The sequence below is a fragment of the Lonchura striata genome, chromosome 23, assembly GCF_050655825.1.
Source record: "Lonchura striata isolate lonStrDom1 chromosome 23, ASM5065582v1, whole genome shotgun sequence".
Classification (NCBI taxonomy): Eukaryota; Metazoa; Chordata; class Aves; order Passeriformes; family Estrildidae; genus Lonchura; species Lonchura striata.
Window position 1 is genome coordinate 4,596,896 of NC_140725.1, and position 18,704 is coordinate 4,615,599.

Genomic DNA, 18,704 nt, shown 5'->3' on the forward strand with positions numbered 1-18,704 from the left:
GTTGGCAGCTGTGATGTCCCCCTGCCAGAATTACCCTTCACCAGCTGCAGGTGATTCAGCACAATTGCCAACTTGGGTTTATTAATTCGTTCCTCATCTTGCAGTTCTGCCAGATGTCTTCGTGGCCATCAGTTGTGCATTTCCAGTGTCCACCACCACCGGCACATCCTTCTCCCCAGGCTTTGTTAAACTTCCTCCAGGTCTGAGATCATGAGGCATGTCCAGGGCTAAACCTTAACAATAATTTGTTTCTCTAACACCTGGACATCACTTAGCTCTTGTGAGCTGCTATTTGTTCCACGGGTTAAACCTTAACAATAATTTGTTTCTCTAACACCTGGACATCACTTAGCTCCTGTGAGCTGCTATTTGTTCCACGGGTTAAACCTCCCTTCTTGCTGACGAGGCTTGGAAGCGCACACGCACCAAACATCACAGAACACATTCCGCATTTTGCAGCAGCACCAACAAAATCAAAAGAAAGCCAGTTAAAAAAAAAAACAAAAAATCAGTTAATTCAAAATGAATTCATTCACGAATGACGCAGCAGAGGTACAATAAGCCGAACAGGTGAGGTGGGCGCCGTGAGGGCGGCGCTGTGGCCCGGCCAGAGGAGCCAGGAGACCACCGAGCACCCGGCGGCGGCGGCACGGCCCCGGTAGCCAGGCCGCGCTATCGCCACGGCCCCGGTAGCCAGGCCGCGCTACCGCCACGCCCGTGTCCCGCCGGCAGCGCCGTGAGGGCGGCGGAGCTCCCGGAGCGCCCCCCCCGCCCCGGGGCGCCCCCGACCCCGCGGCCCCGCCGAGCCCCCGCCGCGCCTGCGCGGGCGCGCGCAGGCGTGCGGCGCATGCGCGCAGCGGCCCCGCGCTGGGCTGGTCGGGGCAGCTCCGGGAGCAGCGGCCGCGGCCTGGCGGGTCCGAGCCCCCCCCCCGCCGCTCTCGGGGAGCCGCCGGGCCCCCCCTCAGCCCCGCCCGCCGCGCCGCGGAGCCCCCCGGAGCCGCCGCCCCCGCGGAGCGCGGGGGAGGCTGAGAGGGAGTGACCCCCGGCCCCTCGCCCCGGGCTGGGACACTGAGGGGGGGCGCAACATGGCGGAGGCCAAGGAGGAGGGGCCCGGCCCCCGCGGCAGGGTGAGTGGGGGGCGCGGGGGGCGCGGGCGGGCGCGGGATGCGGCGGGCGAGGCGCGGCCCCGCCGGGGGTCCCGGGGGCACCGAGCCGCACGAGGTGCCCGGCCCGCAGGCCGGCAGCGCTGCCCCCTCGAGGCCCTTCGGCTTCCTCTCCCCCAGGGCAGTGTCCGAGCATCATCGCCACGAGCGTCTTGGCATCACTAAAATAATAAACTTGCAGCTAAGCAGGAGCTGTCGTCACCGTCCGTCTCCTTGTTTAAAGCACGATGTCCTTGCTGCTCCTTCTAATTTCAGTTGTCCGTGTCAGGCCAGAGTGAGGCAAGATGGCAGCAGCATCCAGTTCTTGGGTGCTCAGGCTGTAAGCATCGAATGGCTTCTGTTAGCCATGGCCATCCTAGGATTTGGCTGTAACCCTTGTGTGACTTCTGTTAGCCCCTTCCAGGACTTGGCTGTAACCCTTGTGCCAGTACCTTTAGCTGTGAACATCCCAGCTCTTGGTCCTTCGTTGTCACAGCTTGGGCCATCGTTGTCACCTCTTGGTCTGTAAGCACACTGTCCATTCTCATCTATTTGGTATCATAGAATCATTAAGGTTGGAAAACACCTCCAAGATGATCAAATCCAACTTTACTTGAAGAATTGCTTCATCTCTTAAACCAGTGGAAGGTTCTTTGTGGCCAACACTTCGTATCTTTAAGCAGTTCTGAAAATAATCTTGCCACGAGTCCAGTCCTCTTTCCTGCACACATGTAGCATTTAGTTGAAAGCTTTTTGCCAGGTATAAGGTTTAAATCATGATTCTAATTGTGTGGAAGACTTCATAGCCCACTACAAGACTGAGCTGTCCAGTTCCCTTTTCCCAAAGATGAAGAAGCTTTCCTATTCTTCAGCCTTGGGAAAGACAAGAGCAGAGGCTCAAGTTTTCCACTGATGCATGGAAGAGAAGTTTCAGTCGCTGAATTTGTACCAGGGAACTTGAAACTTGTGAAAGTAATTGTTGTTAAACATTGAAACTAATTGTTACCAAGCAGAACGTGACCTCTCAGGGTCTCACTGAGTGAGGTGTGTAGATGCCTGACTACTCTGCAGTTAGGCAGTGAGCATCATCTGTGAATTTCTTAAACCTGTGTCTTTCAAACACTTCACTTACAGGCTCCTGGAATTTTGTAGAATTGTTCACAGGTAGTAGATAAACATGCAGGTCTTTGGGGGAATCAAATATTGCCTAGCTGCAAGAAGTGTGAAGGGAAATGGCTGCATGTAGGACACTAGCTTGAGAAATCTTGAATTAAACTTCATTGCCAGTGATTGAAATATTAGTGGACATAAGGAGACACTTGTACACCATGAGGACAGTCAAGTGTTGGAGCAGGTTGCTCAGAGGTCATGCAGTCTGTCCTGGTGTCTCTGCTTTCTTTATGTTCATTGCCTTGACATGCTCCTTTTATCTGTAGAGTTACCTGCAGAAAAAGAGAAGGTTGCCTTTTTTCTTCCCAAGCTTGAGGAATAACAAATTTATCATCCAGTCAATGTCATCTTCATTGGTCTCAGGAAAAATCATTTCCCTCTCCACTGGCTCATTATTCCCTGGGTGCCAAGTCTGGAAGTCTCCATCAGTTACTGCTCCACATGTTCCTGTAGGTTATGGAAAGCTTCCCATGCTGTTGGCATTGACAGCATTCTCTGCTCCTGCTGAAGCAGAGGACTTCAGTAAAACTTAGGAAAGAACCAGGAAAGTGGTGTTGCCCTGGGCAAGGAAAGAGGAAACACAACTTGCCCATGAGGCATCGTCCCAAAGCTTGTTTTGCCACAAGATGTTCTTGAGGAACATGGGGAGAAATGAATCCTGGGCTGCTCCAAAAGCTGATGGAGCCTGTGAGGAGTGAGACTAGCAAACTGTAAATCCAGCACACAGAGATCTCCTAATAATTAATGAGGTCATGCAAGACCTGAATATCCCAGTTCTCTTCCCCATAGTGGCTCAGTTCCCATTCTACAGGAGGTCATGATTCTGGATTCTTCCAAGTCTTGTGCCTAAGGCATAACAAGCATTTCTTGTAAAAATTATTTTCCTTTGTGTGGAGAAAATAAAGAGTGATTTAATGATTTCTTCAGACAGGAGCTTAGCAGTTGGTGGTGTTTTCAGAATTGTTCTTTTCAGTTTTAGAATCTCTGCAATTATTCCAGAAGCACATACACTGAAACTAGCACGTTGCAAATCCCATGGATGAGCAGTCACCATCTTTTAACTCAATCCATGAATTAGCAACAAACTAAATAATAAAGTTTTTGCCAGTCTATGACTGACAGAAATTTATCTAATTTGATTTTTAATAGGGTTTGGTAGGTTTTTATGGCTAAATTGTTTTAAAGCAGGTTAATTTCTGCCCTAAATCAAACTGTTGTGTATGCTAAGGAAAACATTTACTAAGATTAATATTAACTTGAAAGATATCTGCTAGTATGTTTTTTTATGTAGTTTATAAAAATATTTTTTGGTAATTCAACTTTAATTTGTGTATAATATCATTGTTTTGAACAGTTAATTGTTTTGACTGGAATGTTCATTTATTTGCAACAGTTGTCTACAACCCTTTGGACTAGGCAAGACAGTTTGGGCTGTACTGAAATTTGACACTTTACTATTGGAAATTAATGTGGTGTGAACAGGTGAACACTTGGGTGTCCACATTAATAAAACAGATGTTTGCAAAAGATTTTTAATTTTGAATGACTGCAATTAAAAATTGAAAGAGATCATCTTATTTAGAAAGTTTTGTTGTTGAATTACTCCAGAATGGTACAAAGATGATGAAAATGTTTCTCTGCCAAGGCTTGTGTGCCTCTCAAAGAATATTTTAATGTCATAACCTTTGAATTCTCTTTCCAAAAATTAGCATAATGGATCCCAGGCATTAAAGTTAAGACTTTTCACATTGTGTAAAATATAGAAAGTTAAGCCAGCTCTTTGTGCCCAATTCAAGGCCTTTTGCATCTTTAGGATTGTGGAATTTAATTCTGAAATAATTGACAATGTTCTTGAAGTGGTTATCTGAACTTTTCTCTCATTAGGGGTTGGAACTGGATGATCGTTAAGGTCCCTTCCAACCCAAACCATCCTGTGATTCTATGATTGATGACTCTTGTACCCCATCATTCCTTCCAGAATGCCTTTCCTGAGCCAGTCTTACAGGAGGTTTTCTCTCACAAACTCCAAGGTTTTCTGTCAATGACTGACTCAGTTCAGATGATTTCCATCATCCATTCCATGAGTATGGTAAAGGCCTAAGAGCTCTTGGACCTCACTCATGCTGTTGCTTGTAACACTTGTTCTCTGGGATCCTCTAAACTCTCCAAAAGAAGGTTTTTGCAGCAGAGAATATTTCATTGAGGACATCTCAGCAGAACTGGGGGTGCTTGCAGTATCCATCCTCTTACCCTGTGTTCTGCCTGTAGTGTCATTCTCTTTTCCTCTGGAAGTGCTCCTCAGAAATTCCAAGGTAAATGAAAAGTGTAAGAGACTGCAATGTGCTTTACCAAACTGATATCTATCAAAAAAATATCTGTTGTATCTGTCCTTTCTGCAAATACTGATTGGAGAATGATGGTAATGTATTTAATTTTGGTTACCGTGTTTTCAACTGCTTTAGATAAATCTGTTTAATTTTAAAAGTAACTGGAAGTATTATAGAGGTTACCTCTACATGCAATAGTTTTAAAGTGTGTTGTGTCTAATGCCTTTGAATTTTTCAGTAAAAAAAGTGTGATGACCAATTGTTATCATAACCAAAGTTTAATACATCAGATTTTTGGTGACAAAGCCAAGACTTTAATTCTACATTTGGTCCTTTTCCCTTTTGATAGCTGGTCCACAGCTCCAGGGCAGGATAAATTGCTGTTGCCAGAATTCCTTAATGTCCTTCGGAAAGAGAGGAAATCTGAATCATTAGGCTAATAAACTAATATTTAGTTGTCTAAATTTAGGTGAGAAGAACTTGAAACAGAATTAGCACAACTATACAGAGTTATTCCCACAGGAGACATTTTGGAGTACTTTTTTTTTTTTTTTTTTTAATAATTTATTTGTGTACTTCTGTGAATCTTGATATTTCTTAAAAGACTTGAATGAACATGAAAAGATTTAATCTGTATTGAAATTCATCTTTATATGGTGCTGTTTGCTCAGAAAGCTTTATGAAGTACAGTTAATGCAGGCTATTAACAGGATTTTGTTGTGTTTAATCGTGGAAAAGGCAAAAAGGAAGCCAGAGTTAGGAAGGTACTTTGAAGAATGAAGTAGATATTTTGTCTCTTTAAGGACAGAAATACTGAAATAGAATTGGATGTACATCAAGGCTCTCCCATTTGTACCATCAATTGCTGTTGGCACTGAACTCTTAGGAGAAGGGAGAGGACTTGCAGTACCTGATGGAGCTGAGCCCGTCAGTTACCAGAGTGGGGCTGGGAACACAAACCAGCTTGGGCAGGAGATGGTCCTGCTGGGTTTGTCAAGCAAAAAATGCTACAGTTGTAGATTTTCCCTATTTGTTCACAAAACCACCTTGTGGGTTTCTTAATTGAGGACAGATTGTAATGAGGAGCAGAGTGCTTCAGGTTCAAACAGTTCACTCTCTTTAAAAATTAATTTACAGTGGGTTGGGTTTATTTTCTCTCCTATTAGTAATATAGCTAGTAGCCACTAATTACTAACATAGTTAATTGTATTTCTGGGAGAGACATTGAGTAGAATGATCTTCCTGAGGTTCTCGTGCTGCTGCTCCACCCTGGATTGTCACCCTTGGCAATTCTTAGTTGGATTCCATGGACTGGCTTTCCCTAAAGGACATGGTCATGCCTCTCTCTTAATGAGCTGTTCAGCTTCTGAGCTAAATGGAATTAAGGGGATTCCATGCTTTGCTTCTCACTAGCCATACTTTTGAAAGCTTTGGCCAAAAGCACACATTTGTGATCTGAACAGTGCTGGCTTGCTTGTGAAATAAGTTCCAATATGTAACTGAACTGAAACACTTGGTTTGGAGTAAGTAACTGCTGAGCATCACAGCATAAACATACATATTGTGACACAGACCCTGCTCTGATATTGGGGATTTTTACATCCTTGTAATTTCCATTCAGTTGTCCTGCCTTATGCTGTGAGAAACTGGAATTATTTTTATTTCAGCTCATTTACAGCCTTAGTGTAACCAAAACCCCAGCCTTAGTGGTTGATTGTATCTTACCAGCAGCAGAGAAGTTCAGCACAGAGCCAGGGGTGAGGTTTTGAGGGAAGAAATTCTTTGTTTAGAAACAAGTTTATCTTGTGGATTTGTTTGCTTGCTGTGTCGTTTGTGTCTATGTGTGTTTCTTAATTGAAAAGCCCAAAGCACATCAAAATCTGGTGTCTTTCCAAAGACCATTGCAATGAAATTTGTTATTAATAACAAATATTAGGGAGAAATTCATCCCTCTGAGGGTAGTGAATCGCTGGCACAGGTTTCCCAGAGGAGCTGTGGCTGCCCCATCCCTGGAAGTGTCCAGGACCAGGTTGGACACTGGGGCTTGGAGCAACCTGGGGTAGTGGAAGGTGTCCCTGCCCATGGCAGGTGGTGGAACAAGATGATCTTTAAGGTCCTTTCCAATCCAAACCAGTCTGGGATTCTGTGATTGCAAGGTGATTGCTTCCTTCTCAAATCCATGATTTTGTGTGTGAATGGGAGAAGAGCTTGGATCCTCCTATGGCTTTTGTAGGTATAGATTAAACCCACTGATATTCCAGAAAAAATAAGGCTCTCTATGACTTCTGTGTGTTTGACAAATTCATCTTGGCTCCATATATGTTGGTAACACATGCAGGTTCTGTGTGTTGGGTGGATATGGAAACTATAAGGTTTGTTTGGAATTGGCCTGTAAATATTCCAAAAGCTCAGGAATATCAGAAAAGCCTGGTGACAGAAAGGGACAATAAAATTCCATGCTGAACTGTTCCCTGTGATTTCTGTTGAACGATCCAGAATTCTTAAAATGCAGAAATGAAAGGGAGCAGCACATACCTAAATCTTCTGTCTTGCCACTTAAAAATTGAAGATGTGCAAGTGAGCTGCAAGGTAAACCTGTATTTGTTGAACAGAATTTCCCACCAGCAGCTGGGAAATGCTTGCTTTTTTACATGTTTGGCATTTGCCTTTAAAAACACCCATCGCCATCTCCACTGTATTACCCTCAGACCAGATTAAGAATATTTTCAAGTGTTCAGCCTGGCTCAGGGAAGCCTCAGAGACAGCCACCGTGCCGAGCTCACGCTGTCCCTGTCCCCAGGCAGGCAGGAAGGTGCCGGGGGTCCCTATGGCTGTGACCCCAGCAGGTTCTCTTCCTGCCACAGCCTTTCTGTTCCTGGCAGGTATCTGCAGCAGCCTGGCTCTTTGTTACCCTGTCTCTGCCCTCCCCAGGTGCTCCCAAGGTACAAATCCTTGGGGCTGGCTGTGTTTTGGTGGGAAGCAGCTCCGGCAGGACCCGCTGCGTAATCCTGTGTGTGCCGTGGAGTTTGGCAGTAGCAGAGGTGCAGCACCATTGGCTGCTTGCCTGGCATCCCTGCCTGGCATCCCTGCCTGGTATCCCTGCCTGGTATCCCTGCCTGGCATCCCTGCCTGGCATCCCTGCCTGGTTTCCCTCCCTGGTATCCCTGCCTGGTTTCCCTCCCTGGTATCCCTGTCTGGCATCCCTGCCTGGCATCCCTGCCTGGTATCCCTGCCTGGCATCCCTCCCTGGTTTCCCTCCCTGGTATCCCTGCCTGGCATCCCTGCCTGGTATCCCTGTCTGGCATCCCTGCCTGGTATCCCTACCAGGGCCGTGTCATGTGGAAAAGGTCAGGGGATGCTTCCTGAGCTCACCCCATGATTGAAATTTCAATTAATTTTAAATTTTTCTTTTTTGGTTTCCAACAGTGTCTTGTCAGTTGAATGAATTCTGGAGTGGGGGTTATGCTGTGCATAGAGGGACAAGGAAACTACAGGCAAACTGAGAATAATTTCTGACTATTTTTAATTGCAGTTCTCTTAACATCTGCTTCCTTTCCACAGTTTGCTTATGGGTGTATTAAAATCTAGGACCAAACTTTAGAAGCTTACTAGAAAGACATTCTGTGTGTGTAAAGTTACACTGTTTTGTTTATTTTTTAATGGAATTCTCTGTTTTGCATTCAAAGCAATACTGTAGCCATAGGCAGCTTCTCTCTTTATGTTGCACAAAAATAATCTATGAATTGTTTGATTTATGGATTTATGGATGCCATGGCAATGTTGAACACCGTGAAGGTATGGATCAGCTTTTTAGTTATTTCAAATTAGCACATTGTATTGAACTGTAAATATGTGTCCTTCTGTCCCCTGCTCCCAGCAAAGGCAGGTTAGTGCTGAAGATGTGACACTGCTCCCTTAGAGCAGAGTTTTATAAAAAAACAGTGACATATCTGCTGGGATTGTAATTTTTGTTATAAAAGCAATGCTGTCTTTTTTTTTTTTTTTTGAGTAGTTGATTTCTTTCAGAAATACCTCATTGTTTCATCACCATTTCTGTATTCTTGTTTCATTTCATTCATTAATTTATTTGTTTTTTACAGCCTGAGTAGGCAGAGCATCACTTTGTGTGCAATGCTAGCTAATGAGGCAGTCACTAAAAAGGTATAGCCTAAAACATTGAATTTCACTAATACCAAACTCAAACTGTTCTGTATTAAACTCTTACGGAGTTAAATGATTAAAAACACTAAAAATTATTATTCTCTGGCAAATATTTGCCAAGATGATTTAATGAAGATGGTTTAGAATATTGTATTACTGAGTTTTGTTTTACAATTGCAAGTGTGTTTTGAGGACTGAGTTGAAGAGTTGAAGCCTCAGTATTTGATCAGAAAACTCTTTTCCTGAGACTTTCCTTTGGTAGTTATCAAAGACTTAATGTGGGCTGTTGAGGTACCTTTCTCCTTAGATCTGGCAAAAGTGACCCAGAGGAAATGCCATCAGTTCCATGTTTGCCCCTCAAGTACTTTTGCTCCACTTCTCACTAAATCTTAAAAAAATCTGAACAGAAGAAATAAAAGGAATTAACAGTGATGAAAGGAGGAAGCATGAGGATTGGAAAGAGGGATTTGCCTTGCAGGAGTGTAATAGAATATCGAAATAGTAAGTTGGCTGTTGTTCACATTTCTGGGTCATACAAGGCTGTATCTAGTCAAAAGCTAATGTACATGATTTATTAAAGTGATACATTTTTGTAACTGGTGATACACAAAATTTCCTCCTGAGATGACATTAAGCAAGACTGTAGTGACACTGGGGAAGGGACTGAAAATGTGTAACTGAGAAAATACCCCACATTAATGCTGAAAAAAAAGCGCTCTAATTTCAGGGACAGTCCAGTTATAGACTTATAGAATGAGTAATTTGTTGGGTATATATATATATATTTATGTGTATGTAGATTCATATGTGTACACACACACGATCATCCCAACACTTTTCCTGGTTTTCTCCCTTTGAATTTACACTATGTGGGAGTTCTGATGCTGTTCACAGTCAGAAACTAGATGGTGGCTTTAGATAAAGCTGCTGGTATTGTCAGATGCTGGAGTTCTTGGTTTATAAATATTTCCAGGGAAAGCTTTTGACCACAGACACAGATTGTCCTCTGTACTCAAAAAACTTTTGGAAGAAGAAGATATCCAAGATGATCTCTCCTTTTCAAATCCTCACAAAATAATAAGTGAAGAAACAAAACAGGCTGGTTTTTTCCCTAGGATGACCTTGTGTTTGAGAAGTGTCTTGGGTTATTTCCAGGTAGATTGTAAATGTTTTCCAGCTTCTCCATAACGTTTATGGGAGTCCCTCATGCTCTTGCAGGTGGCCCCTTGTGCTGACTTGCCTGTTAGTGTTTCTTTGAATTAAACAGAGAGATACACACTGCAAAATGTATCCCTTGGCAATACAAGCATCCCCGGGGTTGTCAGCTGGTGGCAAAAGATTTGTTACCACCAGAAGGGGTGAAGGAATACCTAGGGTTTGGGTGTGTAAGGCAGCCAGGGTTGTGTAGGACCTGGAACACTTTCCCCCTGGTACTTTGTGTCTCAAAAGAGTTGAAGAACTACTTTGATACAAATCTACTCTGAGAAAAGGATGAGCTCATCTCAACTGAAAAATCCCTTCATCCTATCATCAAATTCTGTTGTGACATTTTTGAAGAGGACAGAGAATTCCTGACAGGAAGCAGAAAAGGATCAAAAAAGGTCAGTGTAGAGTCAAGGACCTGGGCTATTGTTTTTACCTCCAAAACCTTAATGCTCTGATATTATTATCAAATGGCAACAAGTTCCTTTCCATGTTCTTCTCTAAAAGCAGCCCACCCCTGCTGTCCCTGTCCTCAGCAGCTTTTGTGAGCACTTAATATATCCAGTATTTATGGGGATTAGTTTTACACCTGTATAAACTTAGTTGACTGTTAATGGGCTTCTAGATCAGCATTAAACTTCCCTCTTCCAGACACTCCTGAGGTCATTACAGCAGGAACAGAGCTCAGGCCTTGCAAACCTTCCTGGGAGGTGTTTCCTTACTCTTTCCCTGTAGATAATTACATGGAGAAGACTTGCATCGGCCTTGTGGAACTGTAACCTTTTCTTGTTTTGTTTTGGTTCTGTTTTACTTTTCCAGCCTCAAGTGTCTGCTCAGAGAAACTAGAAAGTTCTGGTACAGTATCCAACTGATTGATGCCATGCTGGACATGTCCTCACTATTCCATGTGTGTCCAGTTAAGCTGAAGGAGCTACCTTGTCTTTGCAGACCTGCAAGTGGTATTGGAAGGGACATTTTGCCATCAAATGACCTCTGGGACAATCTGTTGTCATCCTTTCCTAGAACTGGCTGCTACCAAACTGATAGCTCCCATCACAGTCCTGAGAAATACTGGATTTATCAACTAAACTACTTGAGTTAAATGAAATTAGGGCTCATCCTTTTGCTATCAAATCCCATTACTTTCCCTAAGATGGCTTAAGAATTGCAGTGTGAGCAGAATCTACCAGGAAAGAAGTGTAGAGCTGGCAACGCAGAGAAAGGAGAGAGGGCTTAAATGAATTACTGTTATCTCTTGGGCAGAAAAGAAGGCTGCTAATGAGTTGGACATTCTGAAGGAAACTTTAATTATCCTTCTCCAGGCAGCATTCGAGCATGCCAACAACTTCCACATCTGTCAGAGGATGTTTGATGCAGACAGATGTTTGTGCAGCACTCAGCATCTGGGTCTTCTGTGCTTACGCTCACGCTGACACTTGCTGTGTTGGGAGGTTAAACATTATATTTCCCTGTTCCTGGGAAGGGGAGAATTCCCTGTAAGAGAGGTGAAACCCTTGGGCCTGTGCAGCCCATGGCAGTGGGAGCTGCCTGTGCTCCTGGTTTTCATTTATGATGTTCAGAGGGAATGAAGGCTCATGGAGTATCAGAGCAGAATCTGTGGCCTTGACCTGGTACTGGTATCCCAGGTAGTAGAGAAAATTGACATTTCCTTTCCTTTCTCCTCTGGGAAGCAACACTATTTCTAAATTTTCCTTGTGTGCCTTTTCTATGTATTCTGAACTCATTAGGGTTAGTGTGGCTTCTCAGTGATATAAGTCTTAATTCATAAAAATTTGCTTGGGGCAAGGAAGGAAGGAGGAGGAGGAATTGTGATCCTTCTGCTTGGTTTTGATCAGATCCTTTTTAGCAAAGTACAAGGCAGCTGACCAAGAAATGACTGTGGTTTCCTTTTTTACAGTTTGAAGATAAATCTGATGCAGTATTTGATATTACAGAAAAATGTAAGTATTTCTGTTTATTCTCTAATGCCATAGTTTCACAAAGCCTTTCTTGGAAGTGTAATTGCTGCTGAACAAGACTATCTTGCCCTCATCCCAGCCCTTCCTGCTCATTCCCTCCTGCATTACCTTCTCCACAAGTGCTACAAGTGAGGTGAATGGAAATGAATGTTTTTTTCTTTCTTTGGTTAGTTTTACTCAATTCAACTTCTGCTTCAGAGTTGTGAGGGCGACTGAACCATTTCTATGTCAGCAATGTTTTCACAGTAATGTTGGCCCAAGAAGGCTGAGAATATTCAAGGAATTGCAGCATCAGCCAGATTAGGATACTCACTCTTCTCCTTTGTTACACGTGAAATTGGTCGATTTTCTGACAGTTCACTGGGATTTTTTTCCCCCTAGGTGGTGAAATTCTGGATGCAGAGATGTCTGAGGAGGCTGACCACAGCTTAACACCTGCCCTCGACAGCTTGTCTTTTGGAGTACCGAACCGAGCAGGACCTGAGAATTCACTGCAGGGTGATGATCATGATTATTTTCTGAACTCTGGGGATCTTGCAGGCATACCTGTTGTTGGGAGTGACAATGAAGATGATCAGAATTTCACTCCAAAAGACACTCTTTCTTCAGCAATTCATGATGAAGATCATCTGGAAGAGGGCAAGAGAATTCCAGATCATGAACTGGACAGTGAAAAAGAAATTCAGGTTCAGAATGCAATCCAGAAGGATCTCACTTCCCCCTTTGAGCAGGGCCCTGTATTTAAATCACTTCAAAAAGATTTTAGCGTAACACGAGATAATGGCAAAGAGACTTTTTCAGCAAAGGACAAGGATAGAGAAGGACATTTTCAAGAACGTGAGAAACGGTTGGAAAAAATCCCTAAAGATACGGATTCTAGATTGAAAAGCAGTTTTCTTGATAAAGCAGGTAACTGTTGACATCATAGACCTGGCTGCCCAGCAAAGAGGAAGAAAGAACTAGAGAGAAATCAGCAATAGGGCTAATTATTAAAAACATCACCTTGTTGAAGAGAACAGGCAGAGCTGTGTGTAGGGGAGCATTTTATGAAGAACCCTGAAATGCAATGATCTCTGTGTTAGGAGGAGGATTTGCAAAGGGCTTGGCAGTGTCAGGGAGTTCTCATCCTCCACAGCTTGTTACAGAGCCTCAACATATCCTTTGTTGTTGTGGTTTCCTAAACCAAGCTGGGTGACAATTCAAGCTTCCTTTTGGTTTTTCTCACTGTTTTTTATAGACCGTGGAGCTTCTTAAAAGAGAAGGTGATGAAATTTAGGTTAAGTTGATGGCCAGTAAAGATTTTTCAAGCAAAGCACCAATTTTTCACTAATGCCTAGGCATTTAAAGCAGTGTGGATTTGATAGTATCAGGGAAAGGCTTGCTAGAAAGGAGTTAGTGCCTGCAGGAACTAAGCCAGAACATAGCTTGAAATCTGCTTTTCCTGGAAGACTGCTCCCCTTCTTCCTCAAATACTTGTGTCTTGGACTTCATCCAGCCAACATGGAGAGAACCAAAGATGTCTAAAATCCCTTTCTCATTTGACAGTCTCTGTAATCTTGCTGCCCACACACTTATTTTTGTCTTCCCAAGCTCTGAAAGTTACAGCAGAACAGTGAATGAAGGGGTTAAGAATAACCAAGCAGGAACACATGGTTTAATCTTATTCAGCAGAGGGAGGGTGAGCCAGCACATGAGGGACTCCTGGCTGCTTGTTCACATGCACAGTTTACAGTTCTGAGGTTTAAACTTTATATATTCAGCAACAGCATCTTAAAATTGGTGCTTCCAGGTGGCACTGATGATAGAGAAGCAATAAAGGTATCTTTTAAAATAAAGAAAAATTACAGAAGTATCTCTACTTTTACCTTCAGCTAAAAATCAAGGGAAGAATGTTTCTGTAAATAAGATGTATTTCAGAAAGTTGTAAATACCTACAGTTAAAAGGTCAGTAAAATAGTCAGTAGTTGAAACCAGAATGATAAATGTTCATAATAGCATCCAGTATGTAGGCAAATCCAAAGTTTTTAATATATATATATTCTAAAAAAAACAGAAGATGCTATTTCCTGAGAAGAGAGGAAAAGCAAAATATCAAAACAGCAAAGAAAAGACTGGAAGATGTCGCTCTGAAAAGTATTTTTTGATTTAAATGTCAAAACAGGGGAGTTCAGAACCTGCTGAGGTGTGGAAAATCCTGAATGAAGAATTTGCGTCGGAAGTTTGCAACTGTTTTGCTGGAATGGGAAAATAATGATCCAATAGAATAATTTAAAAAGAATCAGTTCTCTCTAGGGATTACCACCTTACCTACAGGGAGGAGAGAGGGAGTAATTTAATAGTGGTGAGGTGCTGTCAGACACGGGTTGGGGAGCAGGATGAGACTCTGATAGTTGTAAAGGAAATGCATTGGAACCTGTATTCATTTCTATTTAATGTATATGTTTTCCTCAGTTCATAATCAAGTAGAAGAAACATTACGGACGCAGTTAGTGCCACAAACTCCAGAAACTAACTTCAGGGTAAGCTATAGATCTTTCAACCACTTTTGCAAGTGCAGCAATATGCTGGAATAATGCAAAATACTTATTTTGTATTTGAGTGTAAATTTGAGTGTTAAGGAAACTGATCTTCTGACTCTTAGACATCTTTGCTACTTAAACAGTACATATAATTTTGTAAAAATTTCCTGAGCCTCTCTTTGGATTGAGGATTCTTTTGGTAGCCACTTTCCTGTTCAGCATGGTTGGAGTGACCGGTGAGCCGAACCTACAGCTGGATGCATCCACCTGACCTGCTGCCTTTTTTCCACATGAGCCAGGGAACAGCTGTATCCACAAGAGACACTCCCAAACAACCAACTTACAGAGCTGGGTGTCTTCTGCTTTGGCCAGAGGAGTGGAAAGCATTGGGGGTGGGATGAGAGATGGGGCTGCAGGGAGGTTGAGGCAGCAGCTGCTGCCCAGCATTTCTCCCACCTTGGCAGGACCCAAATCTCTTGGTCTGCAACACAAACTCCCCTTGGCAGCAGCCCAACTCCTCATGGCAGATGCAGGAGGGTGAATTCTTTTTCATATTATTGTTTCAGGAGTCTAGCTACCTATTTTCTAGTAAGGAATCTATTGGACAAGAGCTGGGGAATTCCTTTGCACCAAATATTAGAATTAAGAAGGAGCCTTTGGATGACGAATATGCTAAAGCTATGGCCCCACAGCAGGGACTGTTAGACAAAATTAAAGATGAACCTGGTAATTCTGAGGTAAGTTTCCCATTGCATTTCTCATTTTGGTCTGACAGCTGACCGCTTAAGCTGAACAGAAATTCAGACATTTATTTGGTTTGTTGACCGAAATTTAACTTGAAGAACATAGTTTAGTAGAAGGATTTTTCCTTCTTACACTACTATGAAACCCATCTCCCCTCAACTTTTTGGTGTCTTGTTACCTTGTCTCTGAAAATGTTTTTCTTTTCAGTTAGAAACAAAGCCAAGTGCTCTAAAACTTCTGTAACTAAATCTGTGGCAACATAGACACTTTATCTAACTAGGAAATAAACTGTAAATCATAGTTTGTTAAATAACTTATACGTCATAATTAGAGATATGAATTAAAGCAGCTACTTCCTTCTTAAAAGCTGCCTTTGCAAGCACAGTAGTTTGTTCTTGTTTTAAATTAACACTTAAAGGACTTTGCAAAATATTTAAGTACTTACACATCAGTGAAGTCAATTTAAGTGTATATTTAAGTGACTTTCTCATTCAAGACTGACACTTTTTATGATGATGCAGGTAAAACTCAGTAACTCCAACCTGGAGAAGGTCTGACCTATGGATTAAGCAGTGCTGGAGCCAGGGTTGCTGAGCTCCAGCCAATCTCTGTGCCACTGCTTTGCTGTGTGACACCAGGGGAACGAGCTGTGCTGCAATTCCTGACTCCTCACTGCTCATATCCATGTTACATATCAGATTTTATATGTTAAAGGTGTGCAAGACTTCCCAAAATGATGCATCCCTTTGCACCAGCACGGGAGTGTTGGTTGGTGTTCTTGTGCAGGTGTTAGTTTTTAGCATCAGTCTTTGTCCTTCTGCTCCTCTGCTCTCCGGGCTTGTCTTCCCAGCACTTTTTCTTCTTTTCCCGTAATTCTCTCAATTTAATAAGTAAAATATTTGCAACTTCAGATTTTACTGTCCTTCTGATTTGTTCAGTCTCTGTGGGATTGTTTGGGTTTATTTTTCCTTGAACCTGTAGAATGTCAAACCACGTGTAGATTAGTTAAATCTGTCTCTTCTTTTGTCCTCCCAAGATGGCATCTGCTGTGTGGATTTGTGTGGAATGCAAGGCGAGATGTCTGTGGTTATCAAAGATCATATTAATAAGTAAAAATGAAGACTTGAAGAATTTAAATGTCAAATATCGTATGGTTCAAAAAATTCCTTCCTGGAGTAAAATCCTGTGATTATCAACTCTGCCTGATACTGGAAAAGTAGGAGAACTGAGTTAATTTTGTTTTGCTTTAGATTGGAATTACTATGGGGGGGGCTTTATGGATTTTTTTTAAATATTTCCTGAAAGATAAGAGCATTTCTTGCTGTAACCAATAGTTGGAGCTGAAGGTTTTTGGCTTTCAGCACTGTTACGCTGCTGTGAAACTGCTTGATCATGCACAGTTGATGTCAGGATTTGCCTCCATTTCTTTTCCTACTCTTGACTAATGATACAATTGCAGTTAAAGTGCTTAAAAAGAACTGTATGTCTGCAAATGATTTAATTTTTAAATAATAATAATAATAAAAATGGTGCTTAAGAATCTTATCATAGCATGCCCATACCCAGCTTCAAGCTTCTCTACCTGAGATTTGATTGTTTCAGTCTGATGGTTCACATGGTCAAGGAATACCACTGCCTGTCTCCTGGGAAACATGTTGAGAAATAGTTTGGTTGTCTAGTATAGAAACTTCCAATTTTCCCACAGGAGTGAGAGGAGTGCTCAGTTTGAGCACGTGCTCAGTGGAGGTTGTTGTGGGATTTTGGGAGCTGGCGGAAGCTGGGACAGCATCTCACTGCCACGGGGAAAGAGAGACCTTCCTTTTGCTTAGTGATTCTGAATTGGTTTCCCTGGCAGCCAGGCAGCAGCTGTGAATTTAGCTCAGTCATAACATGACATCATGCCTCACTACTCCCAAACGACTGTAAGTAGGCTAAATCTTATCATTTCTGTAGTTCCAAGAGATTATGCTATTCAGCCTATTAAGATTTACATGTGGAGTGTTCCAAGCTGCTTTCTGGCTCAGATTTCCAGGGAGAGCAGGAGCAGGAAGCGTGCTGTCAGTGTGAATAGCTGCTGGGGACTAAGCCAGTCATTTATAGCATGTCAGCTATTTCACCAGCAGCTGTCCAGGGATTTTCTCATCCCCTACCAAATGTGAGGTGATTCCCCTCGTGCTGAGACTGTGATAGTCTGGCCCTGGTGGTGCCAACCTTGGTCTGCTGCAAAGCTTCACCTTAGGCTGCTCCAAGGTCCTAACTCCTGGTTAATACAGAATGCTCCCCTACGAAGTCCCAGCTCTGTTTCATTGCTATCCTCCTTTATATGAAGATAAAACTTCTCTCCCAGAACAGGGGCAAGGGCTGCAAAAGCACTTCCAGCTGGAAAGTTTGAATGGAAAGCAGAAATTTCCTTAAGCTTTGGCTGAATTCTGAGGTGTCTTGGAGTGCAGCTGGAGAGGGGGATGCACCAGGCAGCCCCACCTGTCTAATTGTGTCCCCTCAGGTGTGGTTTGCTGTGGAGCTCTGGGCAGGAGCTGTGTGTGTGCTCACTTGTCACCCAGCCTTCGGAGCAGGCTTAGGAAACCCACTCTTCCCTGAGGTTCAATGCAGAATTGTGAAAAGAATGGAATCATGTTACCTGTTATTACATGTCTGTATTTGTTCTCCTTTTCCTTTCCCTTTGTTTTAGGAGTACGGCCAACAGCCAAAATCTCAGGAAGGGGAGCTGAAAATCAGTGCTGTATTTTCAGTCAGTGGCAATCCTCTTGGTAAGGAATAGGCAAGACAAATTTCATTTAAATCTGTAAAATGTGTCACCTTTGCAAATAGTCTTGCAGGTCACTCTGCATTTTGTTCGCTGTGTCTGATCCCAGTAGGAATGAAGAACTAGTTTGGTTTAGAAAGAATGAAATTGAGATTATAAAATAATTGTGGTTTTGAGGCATAGGAAAATTGAATGTGAAATGCATAGGAGAACTGAATGTGTTAAATAGTTATAAGATGAAGGAGGGCAGATTTAGATTAGGTCTCAGAAAACAAGTGTTCCCCTGTAAGGGTGGAGAGACCCTGGCACACTTTGCCCAGAGCAACTGTGGCTGCTTCTGGATCCCTGGAAGTGCCCAAGGCCAGGTTGGACATTGGGGCTTGGAGCAACCTGGGATAGTGGAAGGTGTCCCTGCTCATGGCAGGGAGTGGAATGGGATGATCTTTAAAGTCCTTCCCACCTAAACCGTTCTATGATTCCATGAAAGGGATGTTAAAAATGCATTGTCCATCTTCAGAGTAGTTATAAAAATCTGCTATGCAGAAAACCAGCACAGGGCATGTATTTGTGGAGAGTTCATCTGCTATTTGATTCTCCTCTAGACCCTGACAACCCAAATAAAGCCATGAGTCTTGTGCTTGCCCCTGCACACCAGTGAGTTCTTCGTAATGGATCTGTAACACTTACTCTGTGTT

At 42.9% G+C, this 18,704-nt stretch overlaps 1 protein-coding gene across 8 annotated transcripts in view; it reads left to right on the forward strand.

The window, feature by feature from the left end:
- Positions 1–958: 958 nt before the first annotated feature.
- Positions 959–18,704, forward strand: part of LOC110484310 (zinc finger MYM-type protein 4) — a 45,002-nt gene continuing 27,256 nt past the window's right edge. For 3 of the 8 annotated variants that reach the window (XM_021554864.3, XM_021554868.3, XM_085559787.1), the window contains exons 1-6: positions 959–1,127; positions 11,922–11,964; positions 12,364–12,891; positions 14,434–14,501; positions 15,068–15,238; positions 17,935–18,013. In XM_021554864.3, the coding sequence (XP_021410539.2) occupies positions 1,086–1,127; positions 11,922–11,964; positions 12,364–12,891; positions 14,434–14,501; positions 15,068–15,238; positions 17,935–18,013 (931 nt within the window). In that variant the 5' untranslated portion in view covers positions 959–1,085. Of the gene's footprint in view, positions 1,128–11,921; positions 11,965–12,363; positions 12,892–14,433; positions 14,502–15,067; positions 15,239–16,472; positions 17,168–17,934; positions 18,014–18,704 lie in introns of those variants that run through there. The other 5 variants (XM_021554870.3, XM_085559788.1, XM_021554869.3 and 2 more) reach the window with 5 other exon arrangements.